Source organism: Macaca fascicularis, chromosome 9, assembly GCF_037993035.2.
Source record: "Macaca fascicularis isolate 582-1 chromosome 9, T2T-MFA8v1.1".
Classification (NCBI taxonomy): Eukaryota; Metazoa; Chordata; class Mammalia; order Primates; family Cercopithecidae; genus Macaca; species Macaca fascicularis.
Window position 1 is genome coordinate 66,319,577 of NC_088383.1, and position 22,708 is coordinate 66,342,284.

The 22,708-nt window shown below is 48.4% G+C and overlaps 1 protein-coding gene across 6 annotated transcripts in view; it reads right to left on the minus strand.

The window, feature by feature from the left end:
* The window catches only part of TSPAN14 (tetraspanin 14), a 64,450-nt gene that overhangs the window by 31,250 nt on the left and 10,492 nt on the right, over positions 1–22,708 (minus strand). For 2 of the 6 annotated variants that reach the window (XM_065520811.1, XM_065520809.1), the window contains exon 2: positions 14,364–14,403. The exons of 2 other annotated variants lie outside the window; for them this stretch is intronic. In XM_065520811.1, the coding sequence (XP_065376883.1) occupies positions 14,364–14,403 (40 nt within the window). Of the gene's footprint in view, positions 1–14,363; positions 14,404–21,904; positions 22,044–22,708 lie in introns of those variants that run through there. 2 more of the 6 variants (XM_074001664.1, XM_005565281.4) reach the window with 1 other exon arrangement.

A 22,708-nucleotide genomic window follows, 5' to 3' on the forward strand; every position in this document is an offset into this window, starting at 1 on the left:
TGAGAAACCAGCTTCCACGTGGTGGCTACTTGCAAAACCCCTTCCTGTGAGGCTGCCACGGCCGGCTGGCTGCTGCTCTGCAATGTTCTCAGAAAGAAGTGCCAAGAAGGGACATGAAACCACACTCCTCTGGAAACGGAACCTGTGACCGCTCCACCTCTCCCACGGTGTGGAATTGACAGGCACAGCCTAGACACCACCATTCATCCACTGGCCCCTCCTTCTGTCTGACCTCAGGAACCGGCAGGGGAGAACGACAGGCAGACCACTACCCAGCTGCCCCATCCCCACCTCCTGCCCTACCACCACCCCACCAGCAGAAGAGTACGTCCATAAAACTTGCCTCCAAGAATGAACACAACCACCTGCTGCCCAAGGACTCTACAGGACACAAGGCCACACACGAGGCCTAAATACTGTCTGGGCCACACAGAGTGGCTGCAGGGAGAAAAGGAGCTCTCAGGTAGAGACACAGGCGCCTTCCTCCAGCACCATGACCTCAGCCCATCCAAGTCCCTGCTCTCTCGGGACCTCAGCATCCTCAACTAAAGTGGGGCTCTTAGTGACCTACCCCTAATGTCACTGGCATGAGGGGGTTGGCTGGCAGCATCGGAATCACTTGTTCTAAATACAGATCCCAGCCCCCAACACAAGGTTCTGGTAAGGAGGTCTGTGTTGGAGCCCTGAATCTGCATTTCTGACAAGTCCCCCACCCCCGCCCCCACCATGATACTGATATGCCAGCAGACCCATGCCCAGCAGATCAGGTATCAGCTTAGGCACCAAGGGCTGCAGCAGTCCCCTTGGGGGATCTTACAAAGGTAGATGGGCCCGTGAGCTATGATGCAGCACACGGATTCACAGAGAGGGGCTCCTTGTAGGCAACTAACTTAATGGTAGCTATAGCTAACATTCACCAGCTTGTTTCAGATTACAGGGCCCCACAGCACTGGGTTGGTTTGCTAATTTTTTGTGTAGGTAGAGATAGCAGTCTCACTATGCTATGTTGCCCAGGCTAGTCTCAAACTCCTAGCCTCAAGCAATCCTCCCTCCAGGGCCTCCCAAATTGCTGAGATTACCTACATGAGCCACCACACCCAGTCAATGGTTTGGCTTTTTTAATTGTTCTGTTTTTCCCCTTCAGGGGAGGGTTGGGCTACCCAACTATAAATCCATGACTGGATTAATGCATATAGAATGAAAAAAAACTTTTAACCTAAAACTCAAGTACGTTTATCACAGAGAACTGTCAATTCAGCTGGAAACGCCCTATGAGGCGGAAAAATGTTCTAAGCAGTAGAAACTCTGTTCCTTTTTATGGACAAGACAATCCTGCCCCCCCTCTTTCTCATGGTTCCCAGAGGAGCCTGGAAAGTAGAAGGCTGTGCCCCCCAGGGAGCTGGGCCTCAGGAACTGAGGAGGGCTGGTCAGGCATGGAATCGAATGCCTTGGGATCCTAGGGAGTGCTCCTTTGACCTCATTTAACCCAACCCTGTAAAGAACTCTCCGGAAGCAGTAAGAAAAGCCAAACTTCCCCCTTCCTCCTTGATGAAAGCTCCACAAAGAAACCAGCTCATTAGCAAACGTGTCTGTGTGCTTTCCGCAGTGTTGGTGGCTCACCTCTGCTCCCCTGCCCGGGGCCTTCGCAAAATGACTGTCCTGTGGCAACACAGGGAATCTCAACCTGATGGTCCCTGGTCTCCTGCAGCTCGCAACCATTAAGTGCACAGAACATGGAAAGGCTACAGGGAACACTTCAGGGGGATGCAGCTCACAGGGAGGCCAGCACTCTGGAGCAAGGATTCTCCATGGGGCGCCTGGCTTCCCTGACCATCTGCTGTTTCACCTTCCACCCAACACTCATGACCAATCAGGAAACAATTCTGCTTTCAGATGCTGGGATCCACACTTACACCCATCAGAGACTCTCATAGCCACACCCTAAACTCCAAGCCCTCACTCCCTCCCTGGTAACATCAACACTCGAAACTACACTAGCCAGGGCCACACTGCGGAATAACTAGGAAGACACCCCCTCTCATCCAAGAAGAGGTATGCCACACTCAGACAACGTATCCTGATACACGTGCCACTTACAACCCAGAGCACATGCACCACCAGCATTATACCACTTTTGGCCATTTTTGTACAACCCAGGATAACCCCATGAGGTCTAGAGGTGGGGCTGTCCCAGTGACACTTTTTCCCCCATCCTCAGCCCACAGAAGAGGAAACTATTGCAAGAACTGTTGCAAGGAAACATTTCAGTTTTCCTTCACCCCCTCCCCCACCCCTGCCACCCACCTGACCTCAGGAGAGGGAGGGAAGGCACCTCTCACTCTGTCCCTCTCTGCTCTGTTGGTCAGCAGGTTGAAAAGCAGGTCCTGACCCTCCATGGGGCTGGCAGATCCTGTCTCCACACAGTTTAAGCTGAGGGAGGTAAATGGGAGACTCATTTGGACTCCAGCCTAAGCCACATCCTCCTACACAGTGTATGGTGGCCTTCTATCTGTGGAGGGGTAATGATGGAGCTGCACAACAGGTGTGGCTCGGAGGCTTCAGAATCCCAAGGGAGGAAAAAAGGACTGAGCATTCGTGAGCCACCAACGGAGCTACTAGCGCATTTACGCAAAAATGCAAGAAGGCTGATAAGGCAGTAGTGCTGAAACTAGAACCCAGATCTGACCCGAAATGATTCCCGAAATGACCATGGTCCCTAGCATCTCACCTCATTTGCTAAACCACATCATACTGAAGGAAGGCAGAAATTAGCCCTCTATGAGCAGACGCATCCACAATGAACACCAACACCATTTATCTTACACACACACACACAGACACACGCGCACGACTAAGAACCTTCCTGAAAGTAGAGATGGGTAAACTTTTCACAAACGTTAAGTACCATTCCAGCAGAGGAAGAATCTCCAAAAGCTATTTTGTGTGCACAGAAAAAAAAATTAAGATCTCAAACTGTCTCAACTCTAAGAACATGATAGAAAATAAAGCATCAGTGTGGCAGGAAGCAGGCACATGTTCATCAAAATACCAACTTTTCAAAATGGGGCAGAGGGAGAATTGTTTAACAGTGGTGAGATAACTGGTTAGCAACTTGAGGGGAGTTAAATAATAAGCAAATAACAATTTACAGATTTAAAGGGCATACGCACATGCACGCAAACACCACACCCAGAGAACAGGGTTTTCAATTCCATTTTACCCTCCTTCAACTTTTGAGGCAACAGGAAAAACCAATTAAAAGCACAACACTACCAAGCCTGAACAGATAACAAGTCTAAAAAATCCCCATGATTAAAAGTAACATTAAAATAAAAACGGAAACACAAATGGTATCTGCAGCTGAAAAAATTACGACAGAGTAAATATCTGCAACCTACAGAGAGAGTCATACTTCAAAAAGACTCCCATTGTATACAAATGAACAAAGGATATGAACATCATACACGAAGGAAAGAATAACATAATAAAGGGAAGAATAACATAACAAATGGAAAAATAAGCCTGTGCAACATGGCCAAACACCATCTCTACAAAAAGTACAAAAATTAGCTGGGTGTGGTGTCTGAAGTCCCAGCTACTTGGGAGGCTGAGGTAGGAGGATCGCTTGAGCCCGGGAGGTCAAGGCTGTGATGAACAGTGATCACACCACTGCACTCCAGTCTGGGTGACGGAGCAAGACCCAGTCTTTTAAAAAAAAAAAAAAAAAAAAAAAGGAAAAATATTCAATGTCACGAGAAATAAAACTGAAAGACAATCCAGACATACTATTTCACACTTTTTTTTTTTTTGAAACGAGTCCTGCTCTGTTGGCCAAGCTGGAGTGCAATGGTGCAATCTCAGCTCACTGCAACCTCCGCCTCCCTGGTTCAAGTGGTTCTCCAGCCTTAGCCTCTGGAGTAGCTGGGATCATAGGCACATGCCACCAGGCCCGGCTAATTTTTTTATTTTTCATAGGGGTTTCGTCATGTTGCCTGGGCTGTTCCTGAACTCCTGAGCTCAAAGCGATCCACCCACCTCGGCCTTCCAAAGTGCTGAGATTACAGGTGTGAGTCACCATGCCTGGCCTATTTTATACATTTTTTTTTTTTTTTTTGAGATGGAGTTTCGCTCTTGTTTCCCAGGCTGGAGTGCAATGGCGCAATCTCGGCTCACCGCAACCTCCGCCTCCCGGGTTCAAGTGATTCTCCTGCCTCAGCCCACTGAGTAGCTGAGATTATAGGTGACTGCCACCGTGTCCAACTAACTTTTGTATTTTTAGTAGAGACAGGGGGTTTCACCATGTTGGCCAGGCTGATCTCGAACTCCTGACCTTGGGTGATCCGCCCATCTCAGCCTCCCAAAGTGCTGGGATTACAGGCGTGAGCCACCACACCCGGCCTACTTTATACTTTTTAATTTAACAAAATTACCACTACTATTGTGGCAAAACATTTATTCCTTGCTAGCAGCAGCAGAAATGGTGTTACTACCATTTGGTAGCAACATGGTAACATTGACCACCAAAAAAAAAAAAAAGTCACACCCTTAATCAGTAAACTAATGACTAAGAATTTGCCTCCAGAAAAAGGATATGCATTAAGTGAAACACGAACCTGATGGTTTGCAATTATGGGACAATTTGTAAGCATGTGCTTAAAGGCCAAAGTGGAACGTTAAGAGCATGAAAATGGCTGCATGGAGTGGTGGTGGACTTACAAGTGATTTTCCAAAAAGGTTTCCAGCGTCACACCATTACCACTCTTGTATTATAAATGAAAATGGGGTCACTGCTGATTGGGGGGTGCCCCTGCTGGGGAGGAGAATGCTGGCTACAATATGATAAGGCTGGCAGTCATTATAAACAGGGCTCGGCTTCAGTGTTGTACTCACCTGTAACATTCCTCCCTTCTGCCCTTCTTTAAATTAAAAAAGTAGCACATTCTCAACTGTAAAATATCTCAACAATTCAGAATTATGAAAAGTGAACTGGCTGGCTGGGAGCAGTGACTCACGCCTATAATCCCAGCACTTTGGGAGGCTGAGGCAGATGGATCACCTGAAGTCAGGAGTTCGAGACCAGACTGACCAACATGGTGAAACCCCATCTCTACTAAAAACACAAAATTAGCCAGGCGTGGTGGCTCACGCCTGTAATACCAGCTACTCAGGAAGCTGAGCAGGAGAATCACTTGAACCAGAGAGGCGGGGATTGCAGTGAGCCAAGATCGCGCCATTGCACTCCAGCCTGGGCAACAAGAGCGAAAACTCCATCTCAAAAAATAAAGGAAAAGAAAAGTGAACTGACAATGAGAAACCACTAAATAAGGGTTTTCAAATCTTATCATGACCCATAGAAAGAAATACATTTAACGAAAGTCAATCCAGTGCACACACACACTCACATGCACAACTAAAATGAGTTCTGTGGAGGCTGCGCGCAGTGGCTCACGCCTATAATCCCAGCACTCTGGGAGGCTGAGGCAGGCGGATCACTTGAGGTCAGGAGTTTGAGACCAGCCTGGCCAACAAGACAAAACCCTGTTTCTACTAAGAATACAAAAAATTGGCCGGGTGTGGGGACGGGCGACTGTAATTCCAGCTACTCGGGAGGCTAAGGCAGGAGAATTGCTTGAACTTGGGAAGCAGAGGTTACAGTGAGCCAAGATTGCTCCAGTGCACTCTAGCCTGAGCCACAGAGCAAGACTCCATCTCAAAAAAATTAAAATGAGTTTTGTGAAATATGTCCTCCATCACATGCCGTGCATTACAGATTTTTTTCTTTTCATTTTTCAAAATCATAACTGCACATAATCTAAGAATCAACTACTGTAAAAACCGTGTTGAGAAAACAGCAGATTCCAGCCCTTAGGTCAGGTTTTCCCTTTCTAGGTGACACTTCCAACTTCTAGCTGACTCTTGATGTTTACACCCAAATATCTCTTAGAAATGTCTGCATATAGGCTGGGCGCGGTGCCTCATGCCTGTAATCCCAGCACTTTGGGAGGCTGAGGCGGGCGGATCACCTAAGGTCAGGAGTTCAAGATCATCCTGACCAACATGGAGAAACGCCGTCTCTACTAAAAATACGAAATTAGCCGGCTGGGCACAGTGGCTCATTCCTGTAATCCCAGCACTTTGGGAGGCCGAGGCAGGCAAATCACGAGGTCAGGAGATTGAGACCATCCTGGCTAACATGGTGAAACCCCATCTCTACTAAAAATACAAAAAATTAGCCGGGCATGGTGGCGGGTGCCTGTAGTCCCAGTTACTCGGGAGACTGAGGCAGGAGAATGACATGAACCCAAGAGGCGGAGTTTGCAGTGAGTCAATATCGTGCCACTGCACTCCAGCTTGGGTGACAGAGCGAGACTCCGTGTCAAAAAAAAAGCCAGGCGTGGTGGCCCATGCCTGTAATCCAGCTAATTGGGAGGCTGAGGCAGGAGAATCGCTTGAACCCGGGAGACGGAGGTTGTGGTGAGCCGAGATCGCACCATTTTGTATTATTCCCCAACTTTTCAGTTTTAGCACTCCACTTTCTACCTTGGAAGAGGAGGACTTAACCATTTACTCCCCACAAATCCCTCTCCCTGCAAGCTACCCCTCACGCTTGTCCTTTCCAATCTCTCCACTGATTAAACTGCAGTGCTGGCTGGAGTAATTTTCATAGCTGACCTTATTATGACCATATGAGCTATCAGAGTGAGCAAGATAACACATGATTTCATTTCTTCTCCCGTACAACTTCTTGTTTTGCTTAATTTTCTATGAATTTATCAATTTTTAACTGAAATTTTGGTATCAGTTGTCTAAATCTACTCTCAGTGAGTTTTTTCACATCTGATGTTTTATTCGTATTTCTTCTTCAAAAAGAAATCCTCCTGGGGCCTTCGGAGGTCCTTCCATCTGGACCAATGCACAGAATTCCCTTTACATCTTTTGGGATACACCCTAAAGAAGATCCGGTCTTTGTTCATCTTCATGGAGAAATCCTTCAATGTGAAAGGCAAGTTTTTCACATCCAGTATGTCTGAAACATTTTTTTTTTTTTTTTTTTTTTTGAGACAGAGTCATGCTCTGTCGCCCAGGCTGGAGTGCAGTGGCCGGATCTCAGCTCACTGCAAGCTCCGCCTCCCGGGTTCACGCCATTCTCCTGCCTCAGCCTCCTGAGTAGCTGGGACTACAGGCGCCCGCCACTTCGCCCAGCTAGTTTTTTGTACTTTTTAGTAGAGACGGGGTTTCACCGTGTTAGCCAGGATGGTCTCGATCTCCTGACCTCGTGATCCGCCCGTCTCGGCCTCCCAAAGTGCTGGGATTACAGGCTTGAGCCACCGCGCCCGGCCTGAAACATTTTTATTCTACCTTCCTTTTTTTTTTTTTGAGACAGAGTCTCACTCCTTCACCCTGGCTAGAGTACCCTGGCGCAACCTCAGCTCACTGCAACCTCTGCCTTCTGGGTTCCAGAGATTCTCCTGCCTCAGCCTCTGGAGTAGCTGGGATACAGGCATGCACCACCACACCCAGTTAATTTTTACATTCTTAATGGAGACAGGGTTTTGCCACGGTGGCCAGGCTGGTCTCGAACTCTCCTAATCTCAAGTGATCCGCCTGCCTAGGCCTCCCAAAGTGCTGGGATTACAGGATCCCTTCACTCTTGAATGAGTTTGGCTGTGTGCAGAGTTCTAGGCTGGGGATCAATTTCATTGAGCATGATGAAGGCATCACTCCCCTACCTCCTATATTCAGATGTATCGAGAAGCCCAAAACCACTCAGATTTCTGATCTCTGTACTTGACCTGTTTCTTTCTCTGTGTAACTTGTGTATCACCCCTTTCTCCCAAGCATATTGACGTTTGAGGGTACTAGTTTGGGTCTGCCTTCCTCTACTTGGCTCAACATTCCATAGGCCCCTCCATAGAGAAGCTAATAACCTATTTCAGGCAATATTTTCCTCAATGATTTTGCCACCTGCATTCTTCTGTTTTCCCTTTCGGTTAGTTCCCATCAATTGATGTGGGAAGCCTGGCTGATGCTTTAATTTTCTTACCTTTTCTGCGTTATTTATTATTCACCTCCTCATTTGTTTGCTCTATTTTCTGAAAGACTCCCTGAACTTTATTTTCTAATAATACTACTGATATTTTTGCTCTGCCCTTATTTTTTTTTAATTTTCAGATAACTTTGTTTTCTAATTGTTCCTTTTTATTGTATCCTGTTCTTATTTCATGGATATGATAATTTTTTTCAAAATGTTCTTTTCTCCAAACAGACTTCCTTTCAAATTGCTTTTTTTCATTTCTTTTGCTTTCCTTCATTAGGCACTTTCTTTAGCCATCTAGTAATCCCTGGCAGTCCTCATGATTAAGAGTGAATGACTCAGGAACTAGCTGGAAGCTCTGAGTCCCTGGGCAGCTAAGTTTCTGTGTAGGATGATCTGGTTGGGTCATTTGCTGGGAAATCCTTGCTGTGAGCATCATTTGTATTGTTTTCCCATCTTAGGCTGGTTAGATTCCACAGTGAGGACCCTTTTCATCTCTAAGGGCCTGGCTGTCAATGTTCTAGAAGCTAAAAGGGGTCAGAAGACTAGAGAATGGAAGTGGTCTCTATATTAACTCCCAAGAACACCTGGAGGCTCCTAGGCCCTTGGTTTTTCCTTCTGCAGAAATGTGCAACATGCAGCTAAAGTCGGAGAGGCCAACACCCAGCATCATGGTGGAAGGAAAGGGATCGAAGGATATAACTGCATCAGCTGCTTTCAAACTATTCTTGTACTCAGCAACCTCTGATGCCCACGTTCCCCTCCCCCCACCAAAAAGTCTCATGCCTTCCACTCCTACATTATAAACCGAATCATTCATGTACTCTTTGCTTGCAAAATTTTTCTTGCTGTTGTTTTATTTCTCATTCTCCCTGTCCTCATGCATTGATTTCTTTTTTACAACTCCCTTTATCTTATGTGGGGTTTTAGGAGAAAGCAAAATCAGATGTGTCTACTCAGACCATTATTTTTTACCCAGAAGACCTCTAGGAAGATTTCAAAGTATTTTTAATTGCCACCTTTTTATTCAGCAAAGTGAAAAAATCAGGAAGTATAGTCTATTATTACACAAAAGAAAGGGCAAAAGAGACTTGGCACATGTAATTAAGGTTACTAATCAACTGATCTTAACATAGGGGGATCATCTGAGCAATCCAATGTAATTACATGAGCCCTTAAAAGCACAGCTTCCTCCCAGCTGAGGGCAGAAGAGGAAGGCAGAGAAGCAGCAGCAGGATTTGATGCACTGTTGCTGGATCTGAGTAGAGGGGCCACATGCAAGGACCAGTGAGGGGCTCTAAAGGCTAAGAGTAGCCCTGGCTGATAGTCAGCAAGGACTCAGTCCTACTGTAGCGAGAAACTGCACTCTGCTGAAAACCTGAATGAGCCTGGAAGTGAATTCTTCCTAGAGCCTCCAGAGAGGAGCACAGCCCTGCCAACAATTTGATTTGGGCTTTGTGAGACCCTAAGGAGGGAATAAGTTGAGCTATGCTGGGCCTGGACCTCTGACCTACAGAAATTGTGAGATTTAATACAGGCAGCCTTCTGCAACCACAGTTCTGTATCCATGGATTCAGCTAACTGGGAATGAAAAATATTTGGGGGGAAAAAAAAAGATACAAGTAAAAAATACAGTAAAACCGCCTGCAATCCCAGCACTTTGGGAGGCCAAAGCAGGTGGATCACGGGGTCAGGAGATCGAGACTATCCTGGCTAACATGGTGAAACCCCGTCTCTACTAAAAGCACAAAAAATTAGCCAGGTGTGGTGGCAGGGGCCTGTAGTTCCAGCTACTCGGGAGGCTGAGGCAGGAGAATGGCGTGAATCTGGGAGGCGGAGCTTGCAGTGAGCCGGTATCACGCCACTGCACTATAGCCTGGGCGATAGAGTGAGACTCCGTCTCAAAAAAAAAAAAAAAAAAAAATACAGTAAACAACTATTTCCATAGCATTTACTTTTGTTTTTGAGACAGGGTCTTGCTCTGTCACCTAGGCTCGAGTGCAATGGTGCAAACTTGGCTCACTGCAGCCTAGACCTCCCAGGCTCAAGCAATCCTGCCTCAGCCCCTCAAGCAGCTAGGACTATAGGAGTGTGTTACCATGCCCAGCTGATTTTTAAATTTTTTGAAGAGACAGGGTCTCACTATATTGCCCAGGCTGGACTCGAACCCCTGGGCTCAAGCAATCCGCCTGTCTCAGCCTCCCAACATGCTTGTATTATAAGCATGAGCCCCCGCACCCAGCCAGCTTTCACACTGTATTAGATATTTTTAAGTAATCTGGAGATGGTTTAAAGTTTAGGAAAGAATATGTGAAGGTTATATGCAAATACTACACCATTTCATATTAAGGACTTGAGCATCTATGGATTTTGGCATCGTGGAGGAGGTGTGTCCTGGAATCAAACACCCTTGGACAATGGAGTGATGACTGTATAAAACGAATGGGGAGGTCGGGCACCATGGCTCACGCCTGTAATCCCAGCACTTTGGGAGGCCGAGGCAGGTCAATCACAAGGTCAGGAGTCCCAGACCAGCCTGGCCAAGATGGTGAAACCCTGTCTCTACTGAAAATACAAAAATTAGCCGGGTGTGGTGGCAGGCGCCTGTAATCTCAGCTACTTGGGAGGCTAAGGCAGAGAACTGCTTGAACCTAGGAGGCAGAAGTTGCAGTGAGCTGAGATCGCGCCACTGCACTCCAGCCTGGGCGACAGAGCAAGACACTGTCTCAACAACAACAACAAAAAGGATGGGGAGGCCGGGCACAGTGGCTCACACCTGTAATCCCAGCACTTTGGGAGGCCGAGACGGGCAGATCACGAGGTCAGGAGATCGAGACCATCCTGGCTAACATGATGAAACCCCATCTCTACTAAAAACACAAAAACATAATTAGCCGGGCGTGGTGGCGGGTGCCTGTAGTCCCAGCTACTCGGGAGGCTGAGGCAGGAGAATGGCGTGAACCGGGGAGGCGGAGCTTGCAGTGAGCCAAGATCTCGCCACTAAACTCCAGCCTGGGGGACAGAGCAAGACTCTGTCTCAAAAAAAAAAAAAAAAAAGGATGGGGAAAGGGGGCAGAAAAAGAACATCAACTCAGAACAGAGTGGACCTTTAACTTAAAACTTTTTGTCTCTTTTTAGAGACAGGGTCTTTAATTCCCAGCTTCACATGGTCCTCCTACCTCAGCCTCCCAAGTAGCTGGGACCACAGGTGTGTACCACCATACCAAGTTAATTTTTAATTTTTTTTTTTTTAGAAATAGTGTTTCACTATGTTGCCCAGGCTAGTCTCAAACCCCTGGCTCAAGAGATCTTCCCTCTGCAGTCTCCCCCAAAGTGCTGGGATTATAAGCATGAGCCATCACGCTCAGCCCAAAACTTTTAGATTTACAGAAAAGCTCATTATCTCTCCTATTGCCAGATTAGCTCTATCAAACATCACTGCAACACAACAACTCCCTCAAGAACCAGCTGTTTAATCTTGGATCCAGATTAAACTCCGGCCAGTGCTTGGCAGCCCCACACCCAAAGGAGTCAGGCCCCTGGCTCCTCCCACAGGGACCTTCAGAGGGGGAGGATGGCTGCCTGCATCCCTCCAACAGGGTCTCCTTCTACCTCCAGTTCTTTGGCATCCCCTGATTCCACCTTGCCCTCTTTGGATGATGCCCATTTCAGGAGCTTGCTGGAAATGTGGAATCTCAATTCCCTTCAATCTGCATTTCACTAAGATCCTGAATAAGATGAAAATTTGAGAAGCTCTGAGACAACAGGCTCATTTTTTATATATAAATAAAAGGTCATGAAGGAGGAAGAGGGGAGAGAAGCCCCAAGGGAAGGAAGCCAGATGACACGACAGTGGAGAAAAGTGAACTGAGTGTTGGGAAAGCCAGGCCCAAACCATGTGGCCTGACCCTGCACAGAGGCACTGTGAGCTCCCCAGGCTTCCCTAGAGTGACGTCCCTGGAGTGTCTGCCCCTCCTATGGGATAATTACATGCCTCACAACCCTCCAACACTACTCTGCTGACGGTTCCAGAGATCTGCATCTTTCCACACAAGCACGAGGCACAAATACCAGACAGAGCATGGACCAAGGGGCCCCACCTGGAATCCCTAAGCCTTCACCCACCCAGACACTCAGGAGCTTTCCTAAACCCCTCTCGCTCCAATACCTCCCCTCCCCTCCCCTCCCCTCCCCTCCTCTCCCCTCCTCTCCCCTCCTCTCCCCTCCCGTCCCCTCCTGAGGGCACAGGTCAGTTCCTCATGACCTCACAGGGAAGGTCTGAAGGTCTCTTACCCAGCTCTCTACTTCTAACCCGACCCCTCTTCTGGCCCCTCTTTTTCCTAAGGACCCAACTGACAATGACAACACCCGCCACCCATATCCTCAGCTACACCCCATGCCGCCAAATTATCCTTGCTATCTCCTTCCCTCTCATTCTCTGAAGCCAATCCTTCAACACCACCTGGCCTTTGAGGCTCCCAGAACTGGCCTCTGACCTGATCACAGGCCCATCCCAGGGAAGGGCAGCCACATCCCCCAAGGAAAGTGGAGTTCCTGTTGCACCTCCAGTAGCACCTGGGGCCTGGACATTCCTACCATCTAAGAAGGGGGTCTCTAGAGCCCGCTAGGTGCTGGGGAACATTCACAGGCCAAAGGAACAGGCAGGCCCAGGGAGAGAAGCCTAGGAGGAGGCAGGCGAATATGAAAGGGAGTGTGCCCCAGTAGGAGAGAGAATCACTAAGGCAGGCCAGGGCAGGCTGCTCAGCTGCCCACAAGAATCTCACCCTCTGAGGGTGGAAGGAGGGGCTCGGCTCCCTCTGACTCACCCCTTAGAGCCAGAACTGTCCATGTACATCCCTGATCCATTCCCTCATTAACCCAAACACCACACCCAGGGGCCACCAGAAACACTGCAAAATTAGACACCGTGGCATGTGAACCTATGGATTATATCAAAAGAGAAAAAAAAAGTAATTTAAAAAAAAAAAACCCACCATGGTGGCAGCAACCACTCACTGGGGTGAAGAAGTTTGACTCTTTACTGTGGGAAGTCACTACACAGCTGCACAATGTCAAGGGGGCTGGATCCCCTACTTTATCACAGGGTAACAAACACTACCCTGGCACAGTGTGGGGAAGGTGGGCCCCCGGCTTCCAAGGTCATCAAGCCCTTGACCGCCAGCTCTGGACAGCCTCCACGCGGAGGCACAGGAGAGGCTGGGCCCCAGCCCTGAGCTCCACTAGGCTCTCCAATGGGCCTGAGGGTCTCAGTGCCTGGCATCCTGTAAAAACCCTGATATTAGCGACTGAAGCACTATGAATTTCCACCACCAAAAACCCACAACCCAAAACCTGCTGAGTTTCAGGACACCGAGGGGCCCCCTCATTAACCTGGTGAGAGGAGGCCTCTGTCTACCTCAGTGCTGTCATCAGGAAAGCAGCAGAGTGGGTGGATGTGGGTCAGGGGAGGCCTCAGCAGGAAAAGCACTGGGCCTGGAATGGAGGTCACCTAGTCCAGTGACTTCCAAGCTTACTATTTTTATTATTTTTTAAGCTACAGGAGGCTTTGTTCAAAGAAACTCTGACCCAGAAACCCAACATAGAGGCAGGCAGAGCAGGACACTTTTATCTTCAGGTGGCTGGGGAAAGGGAGACTTCACAAGGTGCACACTAAAAACCACGGGCCTAGTGCGGCTGATGCCACGCTCCACAAGACAGCAGAAAGGCTCAAGGAGCTGCCTCCAGAATCTTATGGCCACTAGTTCAACAGAACTGTAATAGGCCTGGAAATGCATGTTTTGAAGAGCTGTCATTCACAGCAGCTTGAAAAAGCCCCCACTGGCCAAATCTGGAACAATCTGAGTGGCAAAATAAACAATAATAACAATGGATTTTAACTCATTGAATAAAATAAGAATTCATGAGCCCATTCTAATACACACAGAGAGATAAACAAACAGGAGAGAAGGAAAAGTTCTGTGTAGCACAATGATACATAGCTACAGCAGTTCCGTATAGTTAAATGATAAATGTAGGAGGAATCATGGAATTAAATCATCGCATTCGACACCCATGACAGAAACAACCGACTGTGCCAAGAATCTGCAATGGGTCCTAAAACCAGTGATGAGTTTGATGTGAAATAGCATACTGTATTTGCATAGTCTCAAAGTATCTCCCCACAGGACACTCACAAAAGAACAAAACAGTAAGCTAGAGGAGAGAAACCCAGCAGACATCACCATAAGCAAGTGATCGTTGTTAGTATCACCGGTAATGACTCAGACCCACATCATGTGCCTCCCAAGGGGATGTACCCAGGACTCACCATTTCTGCAGTATTCCTGACAAAACTGCAAATCTTGCATCTAACCATGAGGAAACAACAAACAAACTTAAATTAAGGGAGATTCTACAAAATAACTGGCATCAAGTAACTCAAACACAGAGTTTGTGGTCCTTCTTTAAAAAAAAAAAAAAAAAGCAAACAAAACATTCAGGCCTTGGGCCCCATTGGAGATTTTCACTTTTACGTTTTTGAGACAGGGTTTCACTCTGTGACCCAGGCTGGAGTGCAGTGGCACCGTCACGGCTCACTGCAGCCTTGACCTCCTGGGTTCAAGTGATCTTCCCGCTTCAGTGCACACCTGCAGTTCCAGCTACATAGGGAGATGGGGTCTCCCTATGTTGCCCAGGCTGGTCTCAAACTCCTGCTTAAGCCATCCTACTGCCTCAGGCTCTCAAAGTGCTGGGACCACAGGCATGAGCAACCACGCCCAGCACCCATTAGAGATTTTCAGAATGATTCATCAGGCAGCTCATTCAACTGCACCAGCAGCCTCAGGGCAACACCTGCCCACCCAGGTGAGGCAGGGCCTGGTCACCCACACTTGCCACCCACCCCACCCCCACTTCTCAAACGGCTAGGCAAAAGGAGGCCTGGCACCTTGGCTTCCAAGTTGATGTCCCAACCTACTTCCCTCTGCCATTGAAGGTGAAGCTGCCCACTCACGGGAGGATGCTAGGCCAAGGCAGGCTTGGTGCACACGCCCTATACCCTGATCATCATGACAGGCCTGTTTCTGAAAATCTAAGTCCACAAGAAATGTCTATACACAGCATCCTTTTACACGCCCCTGGTAAGAGCACATCAGAGCCTCTTCCTCACCCAGTTGCAAACAAATGTGGAGAGTCTGGGCCCAATCTACACTAGTATTCCCAACGTGAACAAGAACCCACGCCAAGGTGCTGTGCCTCCAGACTTCAGGAGGACTGGGCTGCGCCCTGTGGCCTCCCGAGATCAGCAAGGTTGAAGCAACCCACCCAGCAATCCATCAGTGCACAGGCTCGCTTGCCAAGCCCATGGGGTAAAAAGGCTTTTGCTGTGGGAGACAAGCACCTGAAGACTTGTTTCTACATGTTCAGGGCACTGCTGCATGCAAGACACCCAGAATGAGGCCGTGGAGACCAACTCCAACTCAGAGTGGGACCTGTGCCTGACTCAGGGGACTCAGAACATGACCCCCTTCACTAAATGTAGTCAAATAGGTGCTGGAGGGCAGAGAGGAGGAGGTGGTGGTGGTGGTGGCAAGCTGGTCAGGAAATGCTCCCTAGAGCAGCTGTTTTAAATGTGTACTAGATGAGGGCAGCACATATAGAAGCTCCCCAGTTTGGGATCGAGAGCTGTGCCTGAAGATAGGGAGGAACACACTACAACCCAACCTGGCAGCAGGCAACTCTGTCACCCCAAGACTGCCCCTCCAATGAAGATGATTAACAGAGCCTTCAGTGTATCCCCAGCTCCAGGCTGGGACCTGCATGATGATACCAAGACAAAACCAGCATGGTCATCCTTGCAGGGCTGACACCGTCGGGGAGGGAGCCACTCCTGAACACCACATTTTCCAAGTGATGAGTGGCCTGTTCCTGGTAAGAAATAAACTTTGCTCCAATAACTGGGTCTTTAAAGGCTGGCTGTTACAGGAGCTGTTCCAGTAGGCTGCAGGGATTTGACCTACATGCCTAATGTAGATTTGAAGTGTTCTCTTTGCACAGGTCACAAAGACACTACATAAGAGAGTTTAGAATTATATTTGCTCCTCATTCTCTGTTTCCATGCCTGAAAGGCATAAAAATTATGGCTATAAGATGCTTAAAAATCTTTGTACACAAAATTGCACAGTCAGCTAGAATATACTGTCGGTCTTCCATATATCCACAGATTCAAGTAACCAGGATCAAAAATATTCAGGAAAGGCTGGGCACAGCGGTTCACACCTGTAATCCCAACACTTTGGGAGGCCGAGGGGAGTGGATCACCTGAGGTCAGAAGTTCAACACAACCTGACCAATATGGTGAAACCCCGTCTCTAATTAAAACAGAAAAATTAGCTGGGCCTGGTGGCGCACGCCTATAGTCTCAGCTACTCAGGAAGCTGAGACAAGAGAATTGCTTGAATCTGGAAGGTGGAGGTTGCAGTGAGCTGAGAATGCGCCATTGCTCACCAGCCTGGGCAACAGAGCAAGACTCTGTCTCAAAAAGAAAAGAAAAAAAAAGTACAAATGCTTTAAATTATATAATACTTATATTGCATTTACATTGTATGAGTTATTATAAGTAATCTAGAGATGATTTAAAGTATATGGGAGGAAGTACATAGGTTATATGCAAATACTACTAAGTGCGGGGGCTAAAACCAATCTCCCTTGGAGACAGGACACCAAGGGACAACCATACTGTGTTTTAAGACAAAAACCCCACCTCAAAGGATGGCAAGCTGGAAAACTTCTGAGTCTAGGATGGGACACTTTCCAGCCCACCCCAGGCCTGCCTCCCCCAGCCCGGGGGAAAAAGATTTACAGAGCTAAAACAAAACAAACAAACAAAAATCCTTTCCAAAGAAGCCATGAAAAGTGAAGCCCAATGGGGAAAAATAAAACTAAGTGTGCCTTGCGAATGTCAAAAGAGAGGAGGAAGCAGGGACAGAATTTTTTAAACTGCAAATCAAGGGTGAGAAACTACTAGAAAAGGCTGAGAGGAAATCAAGAGTCAGGAGAAAGCAGATCATCCCCTAAAACAGAGCTAGAAAGGCAGGGGGCCCCTTGGGTAGCTGAGCAGGAGAGTCAGGGTCTCATTCCCAGGGACGCAAGCTCTTCCCCACAAAGCCCCAACCTTCGCCAGAATGCAGGTGTTGTGCAGGCAGTACAGTGAAATCAGGACAGCCACCTCAAACTGTTTTCTGCTGCAAAACTACTATAAAATACAAATTTACAGTCCCTCTTCTGGACTATTTATTTATCTTCAACATACACCAAAACATCTTTATAGAAAATGCTTTGTGTTTCTTCCAAAAGCAAACAACATTTATGACCTGATTCTGATCCTGTTCTCCAGCTGGAACAGGGCGGGGCGAGTGGCACCAGATGGCCAGGGAGGCTTAGGGCTGCCCTTTCACCCAGGAGGGCTCCAGTTATCCCCCACCCCCACACCCATGCCCCAAAGATAACCTCGACAGCAGGGCTGTGGGCCAAGGGGGCTTTCTCGATCTAGCTCCATTCCCAAGACATCGCCAGCACCGAGGAATAACTGCTGTACACTGCACACCCAGAGGGGAAGGACTGCAGAGCCGGGGCTGGTGAACCTGTTTAAAGTCGGCAACTTTCAGGAAAGCAAGCGGGTGAAGACTGCAAAACCACAAAACAGACTAACAAAGCAAAGGCGCAAGCATGACAGTGCGGCTGGCTGAGGCTATGCTTCTCAAACATGAAAGTGCATTCGGGCCAGGCACGGTGGCTTGGGCCTGCAATCCCAGCACTTTGGCGGATTGCTTGAATCCAGGAGGTCAAGGTTGTAGCAAGCCTTAATTGTACCACTGAGTGCAGAGTCAGACCCTATCTCACAAAAAATAAAAAATAAAAATTTTAAAAGAGCATTCGAATCACTTGGGTCACTTTGTTAACAATGCAAATTCTGATTCAGCTGATCTGGGTGGAGGCCCCCAAGGTTCTACAGTGCAGTAAGCTCCCAGGTGATGCCCATCCTGCCTATCAGCAGGTCTGTAGATGGCACTTTGAATAGTAAGGATGTAACACTGACACACAGAAGGAAAACAACCATTCAAGCACGTCATGGGAAGAAAGCCACCCATCTTTATTGTGCTTGATTTGCGAGGATGCAATCAGCTTCCCTGGAGAAATGCTTTAATTTTGGGATTTGTTCGGGATTTTGGTGCATCCCACTGGATTCTCACAGATTATTTTTATTCCCATTTATCAGCTGTAAAAGCTACTCTAACCAAATGATAGAGACCTGCCTCTTCCAAGACTACCGCCCTCCTGTGTCGTGCCCAGCAGACACACAGCCTACAGCAGTAGTGACACAGGCTGTACCCTGAAGACAATGGGAGGAAGTCAGACGGGCAGCAGGCACAGGGGGGCCTGGCACGCAGTGCTCGTTAGGGCTGGCGGGCCCAGAGGATGGAGGCTGGGCCAGGAAAGGCAGATAAAGGGCCAGAAACACAGCCTGAAAGGTTACCAGGAAAAGAACATTTTGTCTCCTAGAACCTATTAACAAAATAGAGGCAAAATTTAAACCGAGTCTCCACCCTCAAAGAGGCATGGGGATATTGTTTTCGTTTTTACTTTTAACAAGTTTGTTTTTACATTTAAGAGCTTGGCCTCACTTTGGCAAGAGGCAAAATTAAAAGCTTTACTTCCCTCTCCCTGGATTCCACTTCACAAGAGAGGGGCTACACTAATAAACAAAAGTAATGTGCCATTTCCAAGAAAAGCCAAGGCAAGGTCCAAGGTAAGACTACTTATCAGTGAGCTCCAGGGGCGACACTCAGCACCTGAGAACTGGGAGTGTGTGTTTGGGCTCCGGGTGGATCGGTTTCCACTTGAAAACTACGGGCATCTTTTGAGGTGATCATCACCACCGCTTGAAACGCCCAGGAAAAGAGGGGCCCTTTGTTAATTCCATCTGATGACATTTTCTTCCAAAGGATCCTGAGTTGGCAAGAGAGATTCCAGGTCGTGACCAACCATTTTGGAGTTAGAGTCACAGAACTCCAAGGGTTACAGCTAAAATGTTCCCGAAGTTCCTCTAAGCAACACTTCCATTTTCCAGTCAGAATCTGCACCCCAGGAAGTGACCCGCCAAGGTCACCCAGGAAGCCAAAATTCAAACCCCAGCTTCTACATTCATGTGTTTTTCCCAGAAAGAACACTGAGCTGCCTTGATCGTGACTTTCCCAGTCTTGTTTGGGTCCAACAACCTGTAAACTAAAAATAAAATTCTAAGCCCCATAACCAACTAAACAAACCCTCTTGGCCACGAGGACCCCAGAGAAACCTGAAAAACAGCTCTTGGCCACGACGACAAGGGAGGTTGGAAAGGCCTCATTACATACCTCCTCCATTTCGGGATTTAGATACAACAACTGACCATCATTAATATTAAAACAGAGATCATTAAGACTAAGAAACAAGGCCGGGCGCGGTGGCTCAAGCCTGTAATCCCAGCACTTTGGGAGGCCGAGACGGGCGGATCACGAGGTCAGGAGATCGAGACCATCCTGGCTAACACGGTGAAACCCCGTCTCTACTAAGAAAATACAAAAAAACTAGCCGGGCAAGGTGGCGGGCGCCTGTAGTCCCAACTACTCGGGAGGCTGAGGCAGGAGAATGGCGGGAACCCGGGAGGCGGAGCTTGCAGTGAGCTGAGATCCGGCCACTGCACTCCAGCCTGGGCGGCAGAGCGAGACTCCGTCTCAAAAAAAAAAAAAAAAAAAAAAAAAAAAGACTAAGAAACAAGACTCTTCGTGACAATAAGATATCGAAATATAAAGAGGATCGAAGGCCATGACAGACAAGGGTTAAGTCACTCACCCCACTGCTGTAACCCAGTGTATTGGTTAATGGACTTCCTTATCTTACCAGTCCTTTCTGCTGACTCTAAATTTTTGGACAAAGCTTTACTCCTTTAACTAATTGCAAACTAAAGAATCTCTGAACGCACCTATGACCTGTAAGCCCGTTTCACGATATCCCACCTTTCTGGGGTTAACCAATGCATATCTTCCATGTACTGACTTATGCTTTTGCCTGTAACTTTTGCCTCCTTAAAATGTGTAAAACAAAACTGTAATCCGACAGCCTCAGGCACCCTTTCCCTGGACCTCTTGAGACTACAGTGCTTTTCCCGGGCCACAGACACTCACTGGATTGGAATAAACCTCTTTAAAATATTTTAGAGACTTTGGTTTTTCTGTTAACATACCCCACCCCCCCGCACCCCCCTCCCCCGGCAAAGTGGCATCTGTGTTTCAATGCCTTTCAAGGTGAGCACCAGATCTTTTTGCTTTGAGTCCTGTAGGTGCTACAACATTTGCTAAAATAAGGGCTGGGTGCTGTGACTCACACCTATAATCCTAGCACTTTGGGAGTCTGAGGTGGACAGCTTGAACCCAGATGACGAGTTCGAGAACAGCCAAGGCAACATAGCAAGAGCTTGTCTCTATGAAAATTTTTTAAAAATTAGTTGCGCATGGTGGTACGTGCCTGTGGTCTCAGCTACTGGGAAAGCTGAGGCAGGAAGATCACTTAAGCCTGGGAGGCCGGGGCTACACTAAACCATACTCATGCCACTGCATTCCAGCCTGGGCAACAGAGCAAGATTCCATGTCAAAAAATAAAATAAAATGAGGACACTCCAAGGTGCAACCCTATCTGGGGCTGAGGCTTGCTTCCTGATTTGTAAGACTTGGCTGATAAGAGAATCAAATAAGACAGCCAGGATGGGTTTTGAAAGGGTAAGATAAAACGCTAAACACATGAAAACTAGTGGGAGTTAGGAGTTCTATACAAAACAACTCTATTTCAAAGGCAGGTGCCTTACAGATTCTGGCTGTGGTTTAGAAAGGAGACAGTATGGGTTGGGGCGGGCACACCTCAGATAGAGAAGTCAGACAGTGGGTGAGAGTGGCCTTCACCCCGCCTGCAACCCCACACAGAGCTAAAATTGCACCCTCAGAGAGAATGCTCATTTTGCCCACCAAAAAGTGGTTGGGGAGAGAAAGGAGAGATTCAGATATGAAGGAGCAGGGGACAGTTCCCCTCAGTTAGAGAAAAGTCCTCACAACCACAGAGACCAAAATAAAAATATTCTCAACCAATCCTGCCTCTGTTTTCAACAAGCACCAGGAGATTAAGAACGAGCATCCTTTGTGCCTCGGAGTGGCTTTTTCTGCCGAAGACCTGGAGGCTAACTCGCTCTCTCTTTAGTGTGCACCCTCGGTGGCCCAAAACAGGTGAGACCTCTCTCTGTTCCCACTGTAGGTGTCACTATCTTTGTGATCCAGTAAGAGGGGAGACTCTGTGCTTCTCTCAGCATGGCTGGGAGACAGGGGTACAGCCAGAGGAATTAGGGGTGCAGTCACGGGGCTGCCATGCCTTTGGCTCAGTGGGCAGATTCATGTCACAAGGGTTTCCACTCCGCCGGCACTGTGTGCTGGCTGCCTGCTGCCCGCTGCCAGCCTGAGATTCAAGAGCCCGGAGATGGCAGAACAAAGGAAAATGGCTGTGGCTCCTGCAGCGGGGGTGGCTGCAGGCTGAGCTGCCAGCACACAGGCTTTTCAGCAGCTGAGTGCTCGCGTGAGAACAGGGGACACTGCGCTGAGCACTGAGGCACAAAGAAAGTAGGGGGCCTGGGAGACTAACAGCAACCCAGGCACGTGCCTGGCCCCCACCCAAAGGCACAGCTGGGCCAGGAAGACTGGGCAGAACTCACTCCCCAAAGCAGTGGGCAGGTGGCCGACAAGCCTGGCACCGGCCACTCCTGCTCCTTGCCCAGCTGCTCAGAACTCTTACCTAGAGGTGTTCCAGGCAAGCACAGGGACTTGAGAAGGGCGAAGGGGGATCTTGACAGAGGCAGAAACTAGAATCTGAGAACACATCATGGGCCTTGGAGTGGCTCAAGGCTCTCTGCAAATGGACCTCTATTAAGCATAATGGGCTCCTGCTACCAGCAACAATAGCTGCACTGACCACTCCCTCTCCCCCTCGCCTCCTTTTCTAGTCCCCTCCCACCACACCCCCCAAAAAAAACCTACAATGGGAAACAGCAGGAATCAGGGCAGAGCCCCTGAATAGCTCCACTGTGAGGCCCCAGGTCCCGCCTCCTCAACCCCACAGGTCAGCCCGCACTGCCACCAGGCCACAATAGAAACCTCTGTGCTATCAAGGACCCAGGCCCAGACAACGAGCTGCACATGGGAAGCTCTGGCCTTCTCACAGGGACTGCATGTAACTGCAATGGTGAGAAGTTCTCTGACTAGAAGGGTGGGGGAGCCATGGCAGGGACACAGATCTCAAACCCACCAGGTCAGGGTCTATTTAGGAGGACTATCTGACAGCCAGCCCTAAAATCTCCCTGCTTCCCACCCTGCCCTGGCATGGGGCAGTGAGAGCCACACAGGGAAACAACCAGAGAGCTCCCAACACGGAGTGGGCGCCTCCAACATGCCCTCACGACTGTTCCTCCTTCCCCGCTCATCCCAGGAAGAACCATACCCCGTTTCTGTTCTGAAAGGAAGCGCCTGCTCAAAACATAAAACCGGCCGGGCGCGGTGGCTCAAGCCTGTAATCCCAGCACTTTGGGAGGCCGAGACAGGC